This window comes from Helianthus annuus, chromosome 10 (assembly GCF_002127325.2).
Source record: "Helianthus annuus cultivar XRQ/B chromosome 10, HanXRQr2.0-SUNRISE, whole genome shotgun sequence".
Taxonomy (NCBI): Eukaryota; Viridiplantae; Streptophyta; class Magnoliopsida; order Asterales; family Asteraceae; genus Helianthus; species Helianthus annuus.
Genome location: NC_035442.2, coordinates 31,696,269 through 31,715,174, shown reverse-complemented (window position 1 = coordinate 31,715,174; position 18,906 = coordinate 31,696,269). Strand labels below are relative to the sequence as shown.

The 18,906-nt window shown below is 40.4% G+C and overlaps 1 protein-coding gene across 1 annotated transcript; it reads left to right on the top strand.

The window, feature by feature from the left end:
* Nucleotides 1–5,870: 5,870 nt before the first annotated feature.
* Nucleotides 5,871–16,550, top strand: LOC110880982 (zinc finger MYM-type protein 1). The gene is made up of 4 exons (XM_022129386.2): nt 5,871–6,091; nt 13,913–14,523; nt 14,638–15,794; nt 15,837–16,550. Exons 1-4 carry the CDS (start codon nt 5,871–5,873, stop codon nt 16,548–16,550), a joined length of 2,703 nt encoding a protein of 900 aa, XP_021985078.2.
* The last annotated feature ends 2,356 nt before the right edge of the window (nt 16,551–18,906 follow it).

Genomic DNA, 18,906 nt, shown 5'->3' with positions numbered 1-18,906 from the left:
TAATAGTACGATTTCAACAAATCTTTTCAATAATTAGTAAGCAAATACACAACGGTTCTCTAATTCCAGATCACTAACGTAAGGAGAAGCGTTGAGATAACGGATATCCATTAAGCTCAAAAAGAAAACTTGTGTTTCCTATAGTCACAAACGATTGCGGTTTGTATTTCCCATAGCCACCGTTCCCATAGTAAAAAACGGTTGCGGTTTGCAATTCCCAGTTGTACTGCGAGTGGGCATAAGATCCGTGGGCCCTATTATCGGATCTGTGACTCCATGGAAGATGTGATTAAGGTAAGCGTGTCGTAAAGTTGCATCTTTTAGAGAGAGACCTTTAAGTACGGATCCTACAACTGCATTTGGAAAAAGAAGTCCAACAATTCGTTCATTATCTGTTGTTGTCTCGACAATATGAATGCACACTACGAATTTGAATGTGAACCATGCTTGTACAATATTATTAAAAAGAATGCACGCAACGAATTTGACAACTGTGACAGGTTATTAAAAGTTCCTCAGGCTCACGGCAACCGCATGTAACACCCCGTGTTTCAGAAGTCAAAGTCAAAGTCAAGATTGAAGTCAAAGGAAGAAAAGATTGCTAATTGCAATCTGTCACTTCTTGCTCAATTCCTGTTTTAACTCCTTTGACTCATTGTTAGTCTATTTTATGCTTAACGTTAGTTGTATTATGTGGGGTACTTAGTAATAATCGAGGTTTATTCGATGCTTTATCGTATATCTGATCGCTTTATCGCTTATTGCAATTGCGTTTGCAACTCGAATTACGCGTTATGGATATTGTTATACGTGTGCATGTGCCTTATGTGCTACTTGTGCATGTTTATTTATGTTATGTTGTGGTGATCAATCGAAACGCAATCGAAACTCAATCGCAATCGAATCGCAAACGCTAAACGCAAGTGAAATAGGATGATTGTATGTTAGATATAGTAGTTGGGATTAAAAGTAATTTGAATAGGAAACTCTATCGCATCGCAACGCTCGCAATCGCAATTGAAACAGCAAAACTCGTCGCACCGAACACTCAAACCAAGTGACTGATCGATCAGGCGACCTGCCAGTCGACCAGCAGTTCGATTGAGCTACAGCTCGATCGATTAGCCAGTCAGCCAGGCTGCCAACCGATCGACCAGCCCCTTTCCACTTCGGGTAACCCTATAAATACCCCATGTCACCATCAAACTTTCCACTTTTGCTCTCTGACGTCCGACCAGCGCTCTTGCTCACTTTTTCCTCCGATTTCTCTCAATTCCGGTAAGATCTCAACCTAAATCTTGTACATCTTTGATCTACACTCGATTCCACATCTTTCTATCTTTTGAATCTTAACTTTTAACCATGAAATCACTAGATTTGAGGTGTTCTAGGATGATGTCATCATGGTGTTCTGTCACGGCCCCCGACCCACCCTGGACGGAGTCGGGGCCCGCGAGGCAGTTCCCGTGGTATTTAATTTATGCGGTAGCGGAAGTCTTTTTATAACAGGATCTTTTATCCGTAAAATGCTCGTTTAATATATTACACAAAGTTTAAGGGATAAATCCCCTAATTTACAATAAGTTGATTTCACACAGAAATCTTTATTTTTCAAAACACGTTTTATTGGTTTATTTACACTGAGCCACTTCTGAGCTTGATAGTGCTTTACTGCACTTTTCCTGGATCACACAGATCACCTGAAACATGTTTGAAAAAGGTTTTGTCAGCGGGGAAATACTGAGTGAATCATTCTGTTTTCTAAAACGACCCGTTAGTTATAATTTACAGTATTAAGAGCGATTACAATGTTTCTATCAACCAATTATCAAGAATGGGTATTTGTCACTCGATTCATTTCTGTGACTGTGGTCATACCACTATTGGGTCCCGTTGCCCTAATAGTGACGGTGTACTCACACAGAGTAATAATAACTCACATAGAGTAATATTCACTCACATAGAGTGATAATAACAGTAATGTGCACAATACCCCACATACCAGCTGTAATTTGGTGATTACAAAGACTTAATCCCTGTAATTATAACCTTTGAAAATAACTTGGAGTTTTGTAATACTTACTCACAAACTGTGAGAAAACAGTTAAAAAGAAGAATGACTCACATTGCAGATTAACGAGCAATAGATATAAGCCTACTGATTAGCCTTGCTTAAACCTAATTTAACACAATGCACACACACAGGTTAGTAACTAATACAGCAGTTACGTCAATTCACGAGATTAAACCTTCACAACGATTAATCAGTGCAATACTCGATAATTCAATCGGATTCACAACGAATAACAGAGCATAGTCCGAATTCGAACAGCACTCTAATATTCAAGTCGAAATCACGACGAATAATCAAAGTACAAGCTCAATTGAGCAGCACCTGGACTATCGTTGGATAGTTATAATCGATCGGACGTTGAATCGTAATAGCGATCGAGTTATTACCCTGATTGCGGCAGCGTTTCGATAATTGTGTGTGTGTGTTGGACTGTTTTACTTATAACTCGACGTATATTATGAATTTTAACGTCGTTCAAGTGCCAAATTTCAAGTCCCAACCCCTGCTATTTATACTGAAAATTTGACACCATCGCGTAGCGCGAGGGGGTACCCCTATAGGCGTCGCGCTACGCGAGTGGTCACCCTACTTTCATAGAGTAGCCCTTCGTGCATGTAGGCTTGCTCAGTCGGCCGTTTCCTAAAATTCGATTTTTACAAATAGTTATGAAGATAATCGTTGACTAGGGTTTATTCCCCCCTGAGTTTTAGGGGCCCTGTTCCTGATTCTGATTATTCTGGAAATTTTAGGGTTAGTGCAGAATTACTTGGGTTTCTCAATTAGGGTTTTCTTAATAGCTAATTACCATCCTAATTATGGATTTTAGTGGCAGTTGTTACATGTTCTTAGGAACTTCATGTTTTGGCTTCAATCCTTCGAGAACAACTCGGATCTAACCGATTTCCACATAAACAAACAAAGATCTTCCATAAGATCTAAACATATTCACGATGAACAGGATTGAGAGAAGGTTTTCCAACTTTCTTTCAACTCTTTTACACTCAATGCACTCAAAACCGATAGAATCGGAGCTTGCACCGACTTCCTACTCATTCTCGTGGTTGTGTTGGTCCAAGATCTGGATTCTATCCACAAGGTTTACCGATTTCGAGTTAAACATGGAACACCGTCTCGAACAGTTAACTGATCGGATTTGGGTAGTTCCTCTCCGATCAGGAGTACCAAGTATTGACGAGGTTTATGTTGCTTAACATGTTATCAAAACATCTCGATAAAACGACAAACTATCCAAGTGTAAGACGAAAGGAATGACCAGGACGGAATGCCGTCCGATCGGACTGTCACCCGATCGATCTACACCTTGGTCCCACACTTAACTTTTGTTTTCAAAACCTTGAAGGGTGAACATTGAACGAAGGGCTAACCGATCGGATTACCATCCGATCGGGCTACCACTCAACCATGTAATGATCAGACTTCAACACTAATTCTCAACATGTTCCATGCACAAGGATTGCCACCCGATCGGATGGTCATCCCATCGAGTGACCATCCAGCTGTGGACTTGTTCTCACTAAAGTGTCCAACCAATCGGGTAGTCGTCCGGACGAACGACCGTCCGATCGATCGACTTGAAAGGTAGTGATACTTCTATGTTTCAAAACGCTACAATAAAAACTTCAAAAGTCAAGCCATCATACACAAACACATCCTTCTTAAAGGAAGAAACAATCCACTCGAAAGGTCATCCGATCGGATGACTATCCGAGCGGACTATCACTCGAACGACCGGCTGTCCAATCGGGCTACCATCCGATCGAACTGTCGTCCGACCCACTAACACTTGTATCGTTTTACGCGTCGCTTATCATTATGCTATCATTCTGATCAGGCTAACCTTACTCTCTAGCGCTCCCTTCAATCCACTAATCGCTGTGAGTATACTCGATCCCTTTTTGCTTTATGCACTTTTGGGTGTTACATACGTTATTTATTCTAAAACACATCGAACACACTACGCAATACTTTTAACGCTAACCGTTACCGCATGTTATACGTGACTTAATGAATGCTTGTTTGTTATGTTTACACATGGAATGCTGTCTACCTGCCTTAGCAACGATAGTACTATAGTTTGGACTCAGCACCTGTTCACTCAGGGGTTGTTAAGGACAATTAGTTACATGGCTCACAGTGGTGAGTGTGTATCGCGAACTGCCTTGGGCAGTCAACCCGCAATCATTGGTGTCGATAGGTTCATGTCGATAACTAACATGCCTCATTTCACACTGTGTACGTGCTGGTTATGCGTAATCGATTTCGAACTCTATTATATCTATTAAACTTGTACGCTTACCTTTACACTATGTGTATTGACTTTTACTTTAACGTATGTGACAGGTGCTTATGATGCTTATTTGCTTACTTTGCTGTGAAATCGAGGCTAGGAAAGACCTAGGTTAACAATAAACAATTGTCCGTAATAAGAATCTGAGTTGTCGGAACAGAACAATTTGACTAGATCTTTTCTGTAATAATTGTATTATCATTTATGACATGGTATGGGACGTGTTGCTTTAAATATTTGGTAAATATAGTTGTTATGGAAACTTCTGGACAATCTGTTTCGCTCAGTGCCGCGCCCCGATGATTTCGCCATCAGTTGGGGTGTGACAGATTGGTATCAGAGCCGTAACTATAGGGAATTAGGCAAGGCTTGACCTAGTCCGGGTTGATGTCTTAGAAATGACCTAGTCTATAGTTAGGTACCAACAGACCAACTTGTGCGTACCCTTAGGGGTGCTGTACGAACTTACTTGCTATACCCCGCTATTCTCGCCTATGCTACACTACCACCGCACTCAAATTTTCGAAAATGAACGAGTGATTAGGTCGAGATTAGGTGTGAAAACCACAAACTCTCGATTAAATCGCTTGTTCGATCTGTATTTATCTATAAAACCCGAGAATTTGCATTGAATTAGGAGTGAAATCCATACTTTAATGCAGATTTTCGTCTCTATTTTATCAAAACAGGAACAAAGTTGTTAAGTTAGGGGTGAAACCCGAACCTTGACAACTAAATCCGCCTTATTTTGTTTTACAAAACTCTCACCAAAGTCTCGACGGACTCCAACGACTTGAGGTCGCACTAAAACTGGATGGATGCGTGCCATTCGCCCAGATTCGAGGCGAGAGCACAGTCCCGAAGGCCAAAGTGTGTACCAGAAGTCCTTGTAAATAGTCGAATCACTTTGGTTAGTCAAAGTCTAACTAGCCGCAGACAATCTATTTCTCGATATTTATGTGTTTTGATTCTGAGCTCGCAATTGCCGACTCTGATACTCGACAAATTTATGTGAAGCTTATGTGTTTATGTGGTTTTATGCTTGTTTGTTAGTGTTTCGAGGTATCACTGGTTTCGGCTTAACGCCTTTTTCTTCCGCGGGTCTCACGACACTCACTACACCACACTACCAAATCGCTACCGATTGTGGAACGACCTTACGCCATATTGATTACTAAGTCATTCGCTTATACTATACTACTCGCCATATTATTCGCAATCGTTATCCTGGAACGCGCACAGTCTTTGAATAATAGGTTTCTGTATTCTGGCTACCTCTGTATGCTTCTAGGCAAATTACGTGCTCATGTGTTTCTGTGTTTATGTGACTTAAAGTGCTGACGTGCTTGTGCTTATGTGTGAATCTGTGATTACGTGCCTATGTGCTTACATGATTATACGTGTTCCTGAGCTTTAGTAGTATTAGGCGTGTGAGGCGAGATTCGACTATGTTGTGTCTGAAACCCATGGCGATGTCTGTTGCAGACAATGTCGTCATCTGGACCATCATCTGGACCCCGTCACCCACGAGTTACCCGCCAAGAACAGAGAGACAAACGTCTCGCCGCCATGGTCGCTAAGCAAGTAGCAAAGACTGTTTCTCAGATCATGAGTGAACTATACGAAAACATAAGCAAATCGTCCGAAGAGTCCAGGACCGAAGCTCCCAAGGCTACCCTAAAGCTGCTTTCAGCTTCAAACAGTTCAAGGCAAGCAGACTGAAAGAATTCACTGGCGAAGATGGCCCTACGGCTTTGTTTCAATGGTTCGAATCGATCGAAGTCACTTTGCGTCAGAGTGGATGTCCTGACAATATCCGCACTCTGAATGCTACCGGCGTCTTCTAGTCACACGCTCTAGACTGGTGGACGGCTGAGAGGAACAAGCGCGGAAATGATGCAGCCTATGGTCTGTCATGGGATGAGTTGAAGAACGTTATGCTCGAAGAGTTCTGCCCTCCCCATGAGCGCCAAAAGCTGGAGGATGAATTCTGGCATCTAAAGCAGAAAGATGGTGACAACACTGCCCTAACTGCTCGCTTCAAGCAGGTCAACAATATCTATCCCGACCAGGTGAAGACTACCGACATGACGATCAAAAAGTACATCCGCGCTCTACCGGATTATGTTGCAGATTTTGTGCATGCTTCCAAGCCAGCTACAATCGAAGAAACTTACTTGCTTGTCGCTGAAATCAACGACAAGCGGGTAAAAGCTGGTTTTTGGGATAAAGCTTCAAAGAACCTGCACCAAGCTACCGCCGCACCAACTACCAACACCACCGTCATCGCATCGCAGTCGTCGAAGTCCTCCCGTCGCAAGAGGAAGAACAACAACAACATCTCCAGCAGCAATAACTGTGCTGTCACTACCGCTGCTCCACTTCTAGCGGTACCAGCTCAGCAACAACAACACCGATCAGCTCCAGCTCCAATCACCTATGCACCGCCTGCAAAGCGTGCATACACAGGTCCTCACCCTGCCTGCCCAACATGCACCTATCATCACCCGGTGGGTCTAGCTTGTCGTTTTTGCGCGTACTGCAATATGTACGGCCACTTCACTGCAAACTGCCGTACTGGCCCCCGCCAAGCACCAGCTCAAGCCACTGCTCATCAAGCTCTGCTCCCAGCCCCTCAAGGCCAGCAAGCGGCTCAGGCACCCGCGGTCAACGCTAGAGTCTGCTTCGCATGTGGTGATCCCAACCACTTTGCGAACATGTGCCCAAACAGGGTTGTAAAACAAGAGCCCCAGCAACAGCCTCAACAGCAACAGCAACAAGCCGCCCGCGCCAGAACTTTCAACTTCAACGCGCGCCAAGCACAAGCCGACAATAATGTGGTTAATGGTACGTTTCTCGTGAACGGTATTTATGCTTCGTGTTTATTTGATACTGGAGCTGATAACTGTTTTGTGTCGTTTGAATTCGAGAAGTTCCTTAATCGTAAGCGCTCCCAACTCCACTCGACGTTCGATGTCGAAGTCATCACCAGAAGAACCATCGCCGTCCATTCTGTTTTCCGTGATTGTACTCTTGAACTCAACAATCACATCTTTCTAATTGACCTCATTCCGATGCAGCTCGGAAGTTTCGACGTCATAGTAGGCACGGACTTTCTTCGTGAAAACCATGCTGAAGTTGTGTGCTTTGATAAGATGATTCGATTCGCGCTCGCTAGCGATGATGTATTGTATGTTTATGGTGAAACTCCTTCGAAGGGTCTCAGGCTCATGTCCTGTGTCCAAGCTAGCAAGTATCTCCGCAAGGAATACAGAGCTTTCTTGGACAACATTGTAGTAGCGGAGAAGGAAAAGAAAGGGAAGACAGAGGTGAAAGACGTTCCTGTGGTTTGTGAATTTCCTAATGTGTTTCCTGATGATCTTCCTAGTCTTCCGCTAAGTCGTGATATCGACTTCCGTATCGACCTCACTCCTGGAGCCAACCCTATTGCTAGAGCTCCTTATCGACTCACTCCGTCCGAAATGCGTGAACTCTCGAGTCAACTCCAGGAATTGCTTGATAAAGGCTTCATTCGCCCGATCACCTCTCCATGGGGCGCACTAGTCCTTTTCGTAAAAAAGAAGGATGGGTCGTTCAGGATGTGCATCGACTATCGGGAATTGAATAAGCTGACCATTGAGAATCGCTATCCCCTGCCCTGAATTGTTGATTTGTTTGATCAGCTACAAGGTGCTACATGTTTCTCGAAGATCGATCTGCGCTCAAGCTATCACCAGCTACACATTCAAGAGGAGGATATTCCCAAAACCGCTTTTCGCACTCGATACGGCCATTATGAGTTCGTTGTTATGCCTTTTGGTTTAACCAACGCACCCGCGGTTTTCATGGATCTGATGAATCGGGTGTGTAAACCATTTCTTGACCGCTTCGTCATCATGTTCATCGATGATATCCTGATCTATTCCAATTCGAAAGTCGAACACGCGCAACATCTACGTTTGGTTCTCGAGCTACTCCAAGGGAATCGACACTATGCCAAGTTCTCCAAGTGCGAATTTTGGCTGGAGGAGGTTCAATTCCTCGGTCACATTATCAATAGTCAAGGTATTCATGTCGATCCTGCGAAGATTGAAGCAGTTAAGAGTTGGGTTACGCTGAAGAACCCGTCTGAAGTCCGTTCTTTTCTCGGACTAGCGGGCTACTATCGTCGATTTATCGAAGGATTCTCTAAAATCGTTGTGCCGCTTACCGCTCTCACCCATAAAGACAAGCCTTTTGTTTGAGGAACTGAACAAGAGTCTGCTTTCCAAACCCTCAAGTACATGCTTTGCAACGCTCCTATCCTCACCTTACCCGACGAAAACGACGACTTCATTGTCTATTGCGATGCCTCGAACCTTGGTCTTGGTTGTGTTCTTATGCAATGAGACAAGGTTATCGCTTACGCATCTCGTCAGCTCAAGATCCACGAGAAGAACTACACAACCCATGACCTCGAGCTAGGCGCAGTTGTTTTTTCGTTAAAGATTTGGCGACACTACCTGTATGGTACCAAGTGTACGATCTTCACCGATCATATGAGCCTGCAACATATCTTTGATCAGAAAGAACTTAATATGCGTCAACGCCGCTGGGTAGAACTTCTCAACGATTACGACTGTGAGATTCGTTATCATCCAGGCAAAGCAAATGTCGTTGCCGAAGCTCTCAGCTGACGAAGCTATCTGCACAGTATTCCCAATATTCCCGCCCAGCATCATCTCGAAACCCTCATCCGCGAAGCCCAGCATGCGTGTTTTACCGAACGCACTTTGAAGAAAGAAAGGATTCACCACGATGGAGCCCATCTTGTTAACAAGTCGAATGGGATATTCCATTATCTGGACCGAATTTGGATCCCTAAGCGAAACGATCTGCAACAGATTTTGATGGACGAAGCCCACAAATCTCGGTATTCTATTCATCCCGGTGCCGATAAAATGTACCAGGACCTTCGCTACAAGTACTGGTGGCCGGGTATGAAAAGGGATATCGCTCTCTACGTTGGAAAATGCCTGACTTGCTCGAAGGTTAAGGTCGAACACCAAAGACCCTCTGGCTTACTCGAACAACCCCCGATCCCTATATGGAAATGGGAAAGTATAGCCATGGACTTCATAACCAAACTCCCGCGTACGTCATCAGGTCACGACAGCATCTGGGTTGTCGTAAATTGTTTAACCAAATCTGCTCATTTCCTACCAATACGGGAAGACTACAAGGTAGAACGATTAGCCCGAATCTACACCGATGAGATCATTTGTAATCATGGGACGCCTCGCGACATTATCTCTGACCGCGATGCTCGGTTTACCTCACGGCTGTGGGAAACGTTTCAAGCGGCTCTCGGTACTACGCTTAATCTGAGTACCGCATTCCATCCTCAAACCGACGGTCAGACTGAGAGAACGATTCGTACCCTTGAAGACATGCTCCCTTCGTGTGTCATAGATTTCGGTGGTAATTGGGACGCTTACCTGCCGTTAGTCGAATTCTCGTATAATAACAGTTATCATTCCAGCATTCAAATGGCACCGTTTGAGGCTTTATATGGAAGAAGATGCCGATCGCCTATTGTATGGCACGAGATCGGTCACTCGCAATTAACCGGTCCTGAGCTATTACAAGAAACGACTGACAAAGTTCTCCAAATTCGAGACAATCTGCTGAAAGCTTGGAGTCGTCAGAAAAGTTACGCCGATAGATGACGCAAGCCCCATGAATTTGACGTCGGCGACTACGTACTCCTAAAGGTATCACCTTGGAAGGGTGTGGTCAGATTCGGCAAGAAAGGAAAACTAGCGCCTCGATATGTTGGACCTTTTAAGATTCTGGAAAGGACCGGAAAAGTCGCGTACAGACTCGAACTACCGGAGGAACTGAGTAACGTCCACCCGACTTTCCACGTGTCGAACCTCCGAAAGTGCCTGGCTGAGCATGATTTAATTGTACCTCTTGATGACCTCCAAATAAACGAAACACTACACTACACTTCGTGGAGAAGTCTATCGAAATCATGGACCGCCAAACCAAGCAGCTCAGACGCTCGCGCATTCCTATTGTGAAAGGCCGATGGGAAGGCAAACGTGGCGCAGAGTTCAGTTGGGAACTCGAAGGCGACATGAAGGCGAAGTACCCGCAGTTGTTTGATACGGCTTCAGCCTAATTTCGGGACGAAATTCCCTTAAGTAGGGGAGGCTGTAACACCCCGTGTTTCAGAAGTCAAAGTCAAAGTCAAGATTGAGGTCAAAGGAAGAAAAGATTGCTAATTGCAATCTGTCACTTCTTGCTCAATTCCTATTTTGACTTCTTTGACTCGTAGTTAGCCTATTTTACGCTTAACGTTAGTTGTATTATGTGGAGTACTTAGTAATAATCATGGTTTATTCGACGCTTTATCGTATATCTGATCGCTTTATCGCTTATCGCAATCGCGCTTGCAACTCGAATTACGCGTTATGGATATTGTTATACGTGTGCGTGTGCGTGTGTCTTATATGTTACTTGTGCATGTTTATTTATATTATGTTGTGGTGATCAATCGAAATGCAATCGAAACTCAATCGCAAACGCTAAATGCAAGTGAAATAGGATGATTGTATGTTAGATATAGTAGCTGGGATTAAAAGTAATTTGAATAGGAAACTCTATCGCATCGCAACGCTCGCAATCGCAATCGAAACAGCAAAACTCGTCACTCCGAACACTCAAACCAAGTGACTGATCGATCAGGCGACCTGCCGATCGACCAGCAGTTCGATCGAGCTACAGCTCGATCGATCAGCCAGTCGGCTGGGCTGCCAACCGATCGACCAACCCCTTTCCACTTTGGGTAACCCTATAAATACCCTATGTCACCATCAAACTTTCCACTTTTGCTCTCTGACGTCCGACCAGCGCTCTTGCTCACTTTTTCCTCCGATTTCTCTCAATTCCGGTAAGATCTCAACCTAAATCTTGTACATCTTTGATCTACACTCGATTCTACACCTTTCTATCTTTTGAATCTTAACTTTTAACCATGAAATCACTAGATTTGAGGTGTTCTAGGATGATGTCATCATGGTGTTCTTAGGAACTTCATGTTTTGGCTTCAATCCTTCGAGAACAACTCGGATCTAACCGATTTCCACATAAACAAACAAAGATCTTCCATAAGATCTAAACATATTCACGATGAAAAGGATTGAGAGAAGGTTTTCCAACTTTCTTTCAACTCTTTTACACTCAATGCACTCAAAACCGATAGAATCAGAGCTTGCACCGACTTCCTACTCATTCTGGTGGTTGTGTTGGTCCAAGATCTGGATTCTATCCACGAGGTTTACCGATTTCGGGTTAAACATGGAACACCGTCTCGAACAGTTAACTGATCGGATTTGGGTGGTTCCTCTCCGATCAGGAGTACCAAGTATTGACGAGGTTTCTGTTGCTTAACACGTTATCAAAAAATCTCGATAAAACGACAAACTATCCAAGTGTAAGACGAACGGAACGATCAGGACGGAATGTCGTCCGATCGGACTGTCACCCGATCGATCTACACCTTGGTCCCACACTTAACTTTTGTTTTCAAAACCTTGAAGGATGAACATTGAACGAAGGGCTGACCGATCGGATTACCATCCGATCGGGCTACCACTCAACCATGTAATGATCAGACTTCAACACTTAAACAATTTTCAACATGTTCCATGCACAAGGATTGCCACCCGATCGGATGGTCATCTGATCGAGTGACCGTCCTGCTGTGGACGTGTTCTCACTAAAGTGTCCAACCAATCGGGTAGTCGTCCGGACGAACGACCGTCCGATCGATCGACTTGAAAGGTAGTGATACTTCTATATTTCAAAATGCTACAATAAAAACTTCAAAAGTCAAGCCATCATACACAAACACATCCTTCTTAAAGGAAGAAACAATCCACTCGAAAGGTCATCCGATCGGATGACCATCCGAGCGGACTATCACTCGAACGACCGGCTGTCCGATCGGGCTACCATCCGATCGAACTGCCGTCCGACCCACTAACACTTGTATCGTTTTACGCGTCGCTTATCGTTATGTTATCGTTCTGATCAGGCTAACCTTACTCTCTAGCGCTCCCTTCAATCCACCAATTGCTGTGAGTATACTTGATCCCTTTTTGCTTTATGCACTTTTGGGTGTTACATACATTACTTATTCTAAAACACATCGAACACACTACGCAATACTTTTAACGCTAACCGTTACCGCATGTTATACGTGACTTAATGAATGCTTGTTTGTTATGTTTACACATGGAATGCTGTCTACCTGCCTTAGCAACGATAGTACTATAGTTTGGACTCAGCACCTGTTCACTCAAGGGTTGTTAAGGACAATTAGTTACATGGCTCACAGTGGTGAGTGTGTATCGCGAACTGCCTTGGGCAGTCAACCCGCAGTCATTGGTATCAATAGGTTCATGTCAATAACTAACATGCCTCATTTCACACTGTGTACGTGCTGGTTATGCGTAATCGATTTCGAACTCTATTATATCTATTAAACTTGTATGCTCACCTTTACACTATGTGTATTGACTTTTACTTTAACGTATGTGACAGGTGCTTAGAATGCTTATTTGCTTACTTTGCTGTGAAATCGAGGCTAGGAAAGACCTAGGTCAACAATAAACAATTGTCCGTAATAATAATCTGAGTTGTCGGAACAGAACAATTTGACTAGATCTTTTCTGTAATAATTGTATTATCATTTATGACATGGTATGGGACGTGTTGCTTTAAATATTTGGTAAATATAGTTGTTATGGAAACTTCTGGACAATCTGTTTCACCAGGCCCGGTTATCAGTATGGGCAGGTAGGGCAATGGACCCAGGCCCAAAGTTCTTGAGGGCCCATAGTTTTTAAAAAATATCCTATATACTATTTGTTTCTGTAACTCTGTTCTTGGGCCTTTACAAGTTTAACTGGTAACCTAATTATTATAATCGACCATTCGGCCTTCATCTTTGATTGACGTGAATACGTAATGAGCGGGAATCCAGAATAGATCAAGCGACGACAGAGGAACAGCCGAACAGGCAGGCGGCAGCGCACACACAAAGCTTATACGAAGCGACGAACAGAGGAACAGGCGATTTTGTTTATTGTAAGAAACGTAAGTGATTTATGATTGTGGGACTTGATAAGTGATTTATGATTCTAGTTAATTAGTTATTCGCATCTGATTCTAGTCGTAATATTTGATGACGGTAAAATCAATTGAAAGATTTGATTGGAAATTTGAATATTAAAATCAATTAAAAAAAGAGTAAATCAAGAAATCAGTGATTTTTGTTTATTGAATTATTGTCAAAAGCATATTTGATTGGAATATTAAAATCAATATTTGATGATTTTTGTTTATTGTCAAAAGCAGGCCCACGAAATCAGTGATTTACTGTTCAGCATCGATGATTTTTTATTCGGGTTGTAATCGCTTTATGTTCATGTGTGATTCGGGTTGTAATCGCTTTACTCATAATTTTTTTTTCTTTTCAGAAATATGCCTCCTAAATACAAACATTTGTCTGGTTGTCAAAAACGTAAAAGAAGGAAAATAGAGGAAGAAAAAAGAAGGTCTCAAGAAGGGGCAATACGCAAGTTCTTTCAAAAAGAACCACAAAGTTCTAATGTTGAGAAAGACGAAGTTAATGATAATGTGAATGCTAATGTGGATAAGAATGATGTTGATGCTAATATGGATGAAGATGATGTTGATGCTAATGTGGATAAAGATGATGTTGATGCTAATGTTTATGAAGACAAGGTTGATGCTAATGTAGATGAAGACGAGGTTGATGCTAATGTAGATGAAGACGAGGTTGATGCTAATGTAGATGAAGACGAGGTTGATGCTAATGTAGATGAAGACGATGTTGACGCTAATGTAGATGAAGACGATGTTGATGCTAATGTGGATGCTAATGTTAATCCTAATATTGATATTTTTGATCCTAGAAATTGGGATGGACTTAATCATAACATGATCAATGATTTGGTTAAGAAAGGTCCAAAACGAGATTTAAATATGAGTAAGGGTCCCGTTGATAAACATGGAAGACGATTTTCTACAAGCATGTATACTAGAATTCTACCGAATAGAGAGACTTGTGACAGAGAATGGCTAGTGTATTCGAAAGAGCTTGATAAGCTATTTTGTTTTTGTTGTAAAATTTTTAGACAAGGGCATCCGAAAGGCACGTTGGATGGTGAAGGTTTTTCAGATTGGAAACATGCTACTAGACTTAAAGATCATGAAGTTAGCGTTGAACATTTGAAGAATATGAAACAATGGTTTGAAATGCGTCAAATGTTGGATTGCAACACAACAATTGACAAAGTAGCGTACGAGCAATTTAAGAAAGAAAGAGATTATTGGAAAAAGGTCATTTTAAGGATCATTCAACTTGTGAAATTTCTTGCTAAACATGGTTTAGCATTTCGCGGATCAAATGAGAAGTTATTTCAAAAGGGTAATGGAAATTTTTTGGGATTGGTTGAGATGTTGGAAGAGTTTGACCCGATTATGAAAGAACATGTGCGACGTATCATGAATGATGAAACCCACATACATTATCTTGGACACAATATCCAAAACGAGTTAATAGTATTGTTAGCCGATAAAGTTAAAGCAGAAATCATCAAGAAAATAAAGCAAGCAAAGTACTATTCCATCATACTTGATTGCACACCCGACACAAGCCATCAAGAGCAAATGTCCATAATTGTGAGGTATGTTAATGATACCACCATTGAGGAATCTTTTTTAGGTTTTTTAATTGTTGATGATACCACTGGTAAAGGACTTTTTGATGTTACTGTTAAGGAATTAAAGTCTCTTGGTCTTGATATCAATGATATGCGAGGTCAAGGCTATGATAATGGAGCAAACATGAAAGGAAAACATAGTGGAGTTCAAAAGAGATTCTTAATTGAAAATCCTAGAGCTTTATATGTTGCTTGTGGTTGTCATAGTCTTAATCTTGCATTGTGTGACATGGCTAACACGTGCACTAAGTCTAGAGATTTTTTTGGAATCATACAACGGTTTTATACCATCTTTGCCAATTCTACAAAAAGGTGGCAAATTTTGAAAGACAATGTTAAAGGATTGACTCTTAAGTCTTTGTCTGCCACTCGTTGGGAAAGTCCTGTAGATAGTGTTAAGCCTATTCGAACACAACTTGTAGATGTAAGAAAAGCTTTGCTTAGAGTTAGGTTTACTGACAATGATGCTAAAATTCAAAGCGAAGCTAAATCACTAGCAGAAAAAGAACTTGGTGAATTTGATTTTTTGGTAGCAACCGTCATTTGGTATGAAATATTAACAACGGTGAACGTGGTGAGCAAAAAGTTACAATCGAAGGATATGGTTCTTGATGTTGCCATTGATGAAGTGGGCAAGTTGATTAAACATTTCAAGAATTATAGAGAAGTAGGGTTCGATAAGGCGATTAATGAAGCTAAAGAAATTGCAAATGAAATGGGTGTTGATACGGTATTCCCTCAAAAACGTCTAATATTTAGGAAACAACAATTTGATGAGACTTCAACTGGACAAGAAGTTTTATTTTCACCCGAGGAGGATTTTAGAGTCAATTACTTTTTATGTATCGTGGACCAAGCGATTGCTTCTCTTGAAACAAGATTCGAACAATACCAACAATATGAAAAAGTATTTGGCTTTTTGTTTCCTAAAAAGTTGAGGGAACTTACTGAAAAAGATCTCAAGTCTCGTTGTTATGGTCTTCAAGATGCATTGAAGTTTAAAGACGAATCCGATGTTGATGCTGATGAACTTTATGAGGAGTTGAAATTGTTTGAGACATTTTTACCTAGTCATATTGTTTGCCCTTTTGATGCTTTCAATAGTTTAAAGAAGATTGGTTTTTTTCCTAATGCATTAATTGCATATAGAGTGTTGTTGACCATTCCGGTAACAGTAGCATCGGCAGAAAGAAGCTTCTCAAAGTTGAAGTTGTTGAAGACTTACTTACGATCGAGTATGTCCCAAGAAAGACTCAATGGCTTAGCAATGATATCTATTGAAAACGACATATTAGAGACTATGGATTACGAAGACTTGATCGAAAGCTTTGCTTCCAGAAACGCTAGGAGAGCCGCACGATTCGCTTAAGTTGGTAATTTTAGATCATTTTGGTACAATACTTTTATTTTGATGATTGTTTTAACAATTAGTGTTATATTATAGTTTTTTTTTATATATGATTATTGTGTTTAAATTATATGGGCCCGGTTTATTTTTAGTGGCTCCAGGCCCAAAACGTTTCGAGATTTCTCGGAGACGACACTGTGTTTCACGCAGTGCCGCGCCCCGATGATTCCTCCATCGGTTGGGGTGTGACACTGCACTAGTAACGAACTGGTATTGCTAGTGGCTGTTCTGGAAATTGAAGGAAAAGGACTGCGATTATGTTTTTCAAAGGGGATGTAATGCAATGATTCATCTCAATTGAATAGACAGACATTTGCTTCATAGGACTCACTTGAATCGTCTCGGATGTAATAACAGAACGGTTAGTGGATGTTAATTGCTGGGATGTGACTGTTCAGAAAGTAGAAATCACCTCCAATCCTTTACCGGTCAAATCACATCCTATAAAATTTAAACTTATCTTTATCTGACTACCGTTAAAATAATTAATTTTCTATATTAATCAAATTGGAAGAAGAAGAGGTGTGTTTGGATTGAAGATGAATCTAAATATGAGGAAGAAGAGGTATATTTGGATTGAAGGTGGTTATTGATTTAAATGTTATTTTTTAATAGTATGGGTATTTAGGTCATTTCACACCCACTTAACTGAAAAACTAACCTCCATCTGCGCCAGGGACTATCAGGGAACGAAATTGAAAAAGTTGGAGACTATAGCTGTAATTTTAGAAAGTTAAGGACTAAAGGTGAAAAAGGCCAAACCACAGGGACTATCCGGGCATTTAACTCTCTATCTCTCTCTCTCTCTCTATATATATATATATATATATATATGTATATATATAGGGTAGGGTTCATGTAAAAAGGGTGTGTTTTGTGAGAAGTGTAGGAAGGAATCTACACCTTTTGATCTATAATCTAATGGTTGAGATTATAATGGCAAAATTGTAAATAATGTTTACCGTTAAAATAATTAATTTTCTATATTAAAGGTATAAAGGTAAACTTAACATTTTTAAATTCAAAAACCCACATGCAAGTTCCCCACATCTTTTTTAAACGTCAATAACTTTTTATACGTAACTTTTTTTTTCAAAAAAAAAAAAATTACACGATAATAACGAATGTTTTTTTATCCTTAATATGAGTACCATATTTCTATACTTATATAGAGAAAATTTTTACGTTTCGATTGTATGTTTTAGTCCATCGTGTTTTGTCTATGTTGTTTTAATTGTATAGTTATTCAAGGCGTTGTGTTTTACAGTAAAATACCATGAACGTATATACGACATCATAACATTGCAAATACCATTTACATTCAATCTTGTTTTCTATGGTGTTTTATTTTACAAGACACCATAATCTGTTTTGAATTCCTAAAATAAAACACCATAGAAAATAAAACGTCGTTTCGAGGTAAGTTTTGCATCAACAGACTCGTATCCTTGTTCTGATCAAAAGCCCTAAAGCGTCAGTTTTAACTGAGGCCCGGTGGAGAAAAAAATAGTTGAAAGGTGGGACTGTCGTGGGGAATAAAAAAAAGGTGGAACTGCCAATGGACAATGACGTCTAGTAGGGGTTATTAGAGGGCAATATCCCTTATTGTAATTACAGTTATTAATATATTTTAGAGTTAATTACACAGATGGACCCTTTGATATATAGATAGCTTCACCTTTGGGTACTAACTTTTTTTAACAGGTTTAGGTTTTATAGTTTCAATTTTGTAACACCTTTGGGTACTAACACCAAAATTAGTTAATTTTATCAATATATTGACTAAAATACCCTTTCATTTTTTTTAATTTTATCAATGTAACACCTTTGGGTACTAACGCCTAATTTTATTTAAGTTTAAATCAATTTTACAAAATCATTTTTTTTCATCTTTTTATTATATCTCTTAATTAACATAAAGTCTAGTTTTTTTATTTTCATCTTTTTATTAAATTTCTTATTTAACATTAAATCTACTAGTTACACAAGTATTTTTTTTTGTTCATTTACATTTTACTATTTTAGAACTTATACAGTTTCTATATTTATTATATTGATCAGTAAGATATAAAATACATATTAATATAAAACTAATTATATGCACAATTCCATTCTAAAAAATTAAATACACAGTTGAAAAGTTTACTCGATACATGTTAGTTGAATCCAAAATTGAAAACGAGTAAGGTTTACATTATTTAAAACTAACAGCTTTATACATGTCTATTTTTTAATTTACATGAAAGATATTTATATTATCTATCATATCTATCCAAAATTGGAAATCAGTAAGGTTTACATTATTTAAAACAAGTAA

Coding starts and splice junctions, on each gene's coding strand:
- LOC110880982 (XM_022129386.2), top strand. CDS start 5,871: ATGTCGTCATCTGGACCATCATCTGGACCCCGTCACCCACGAGTTACC. Junction 6,092..13,912: donor TCAGCTTCAAACAGTTCAAG/GCAAGCAGACTG, acceptor TTTTCTTTTCAG/AAATATGCCTCCTAAATACA. Junction 15,795..15,836: donor CGAAGGATATGGTTCTTGAT/GTTGCCATTGAT, acceptor AAACATTTCAAG/AATTATAGAGAAGTAGGGTT.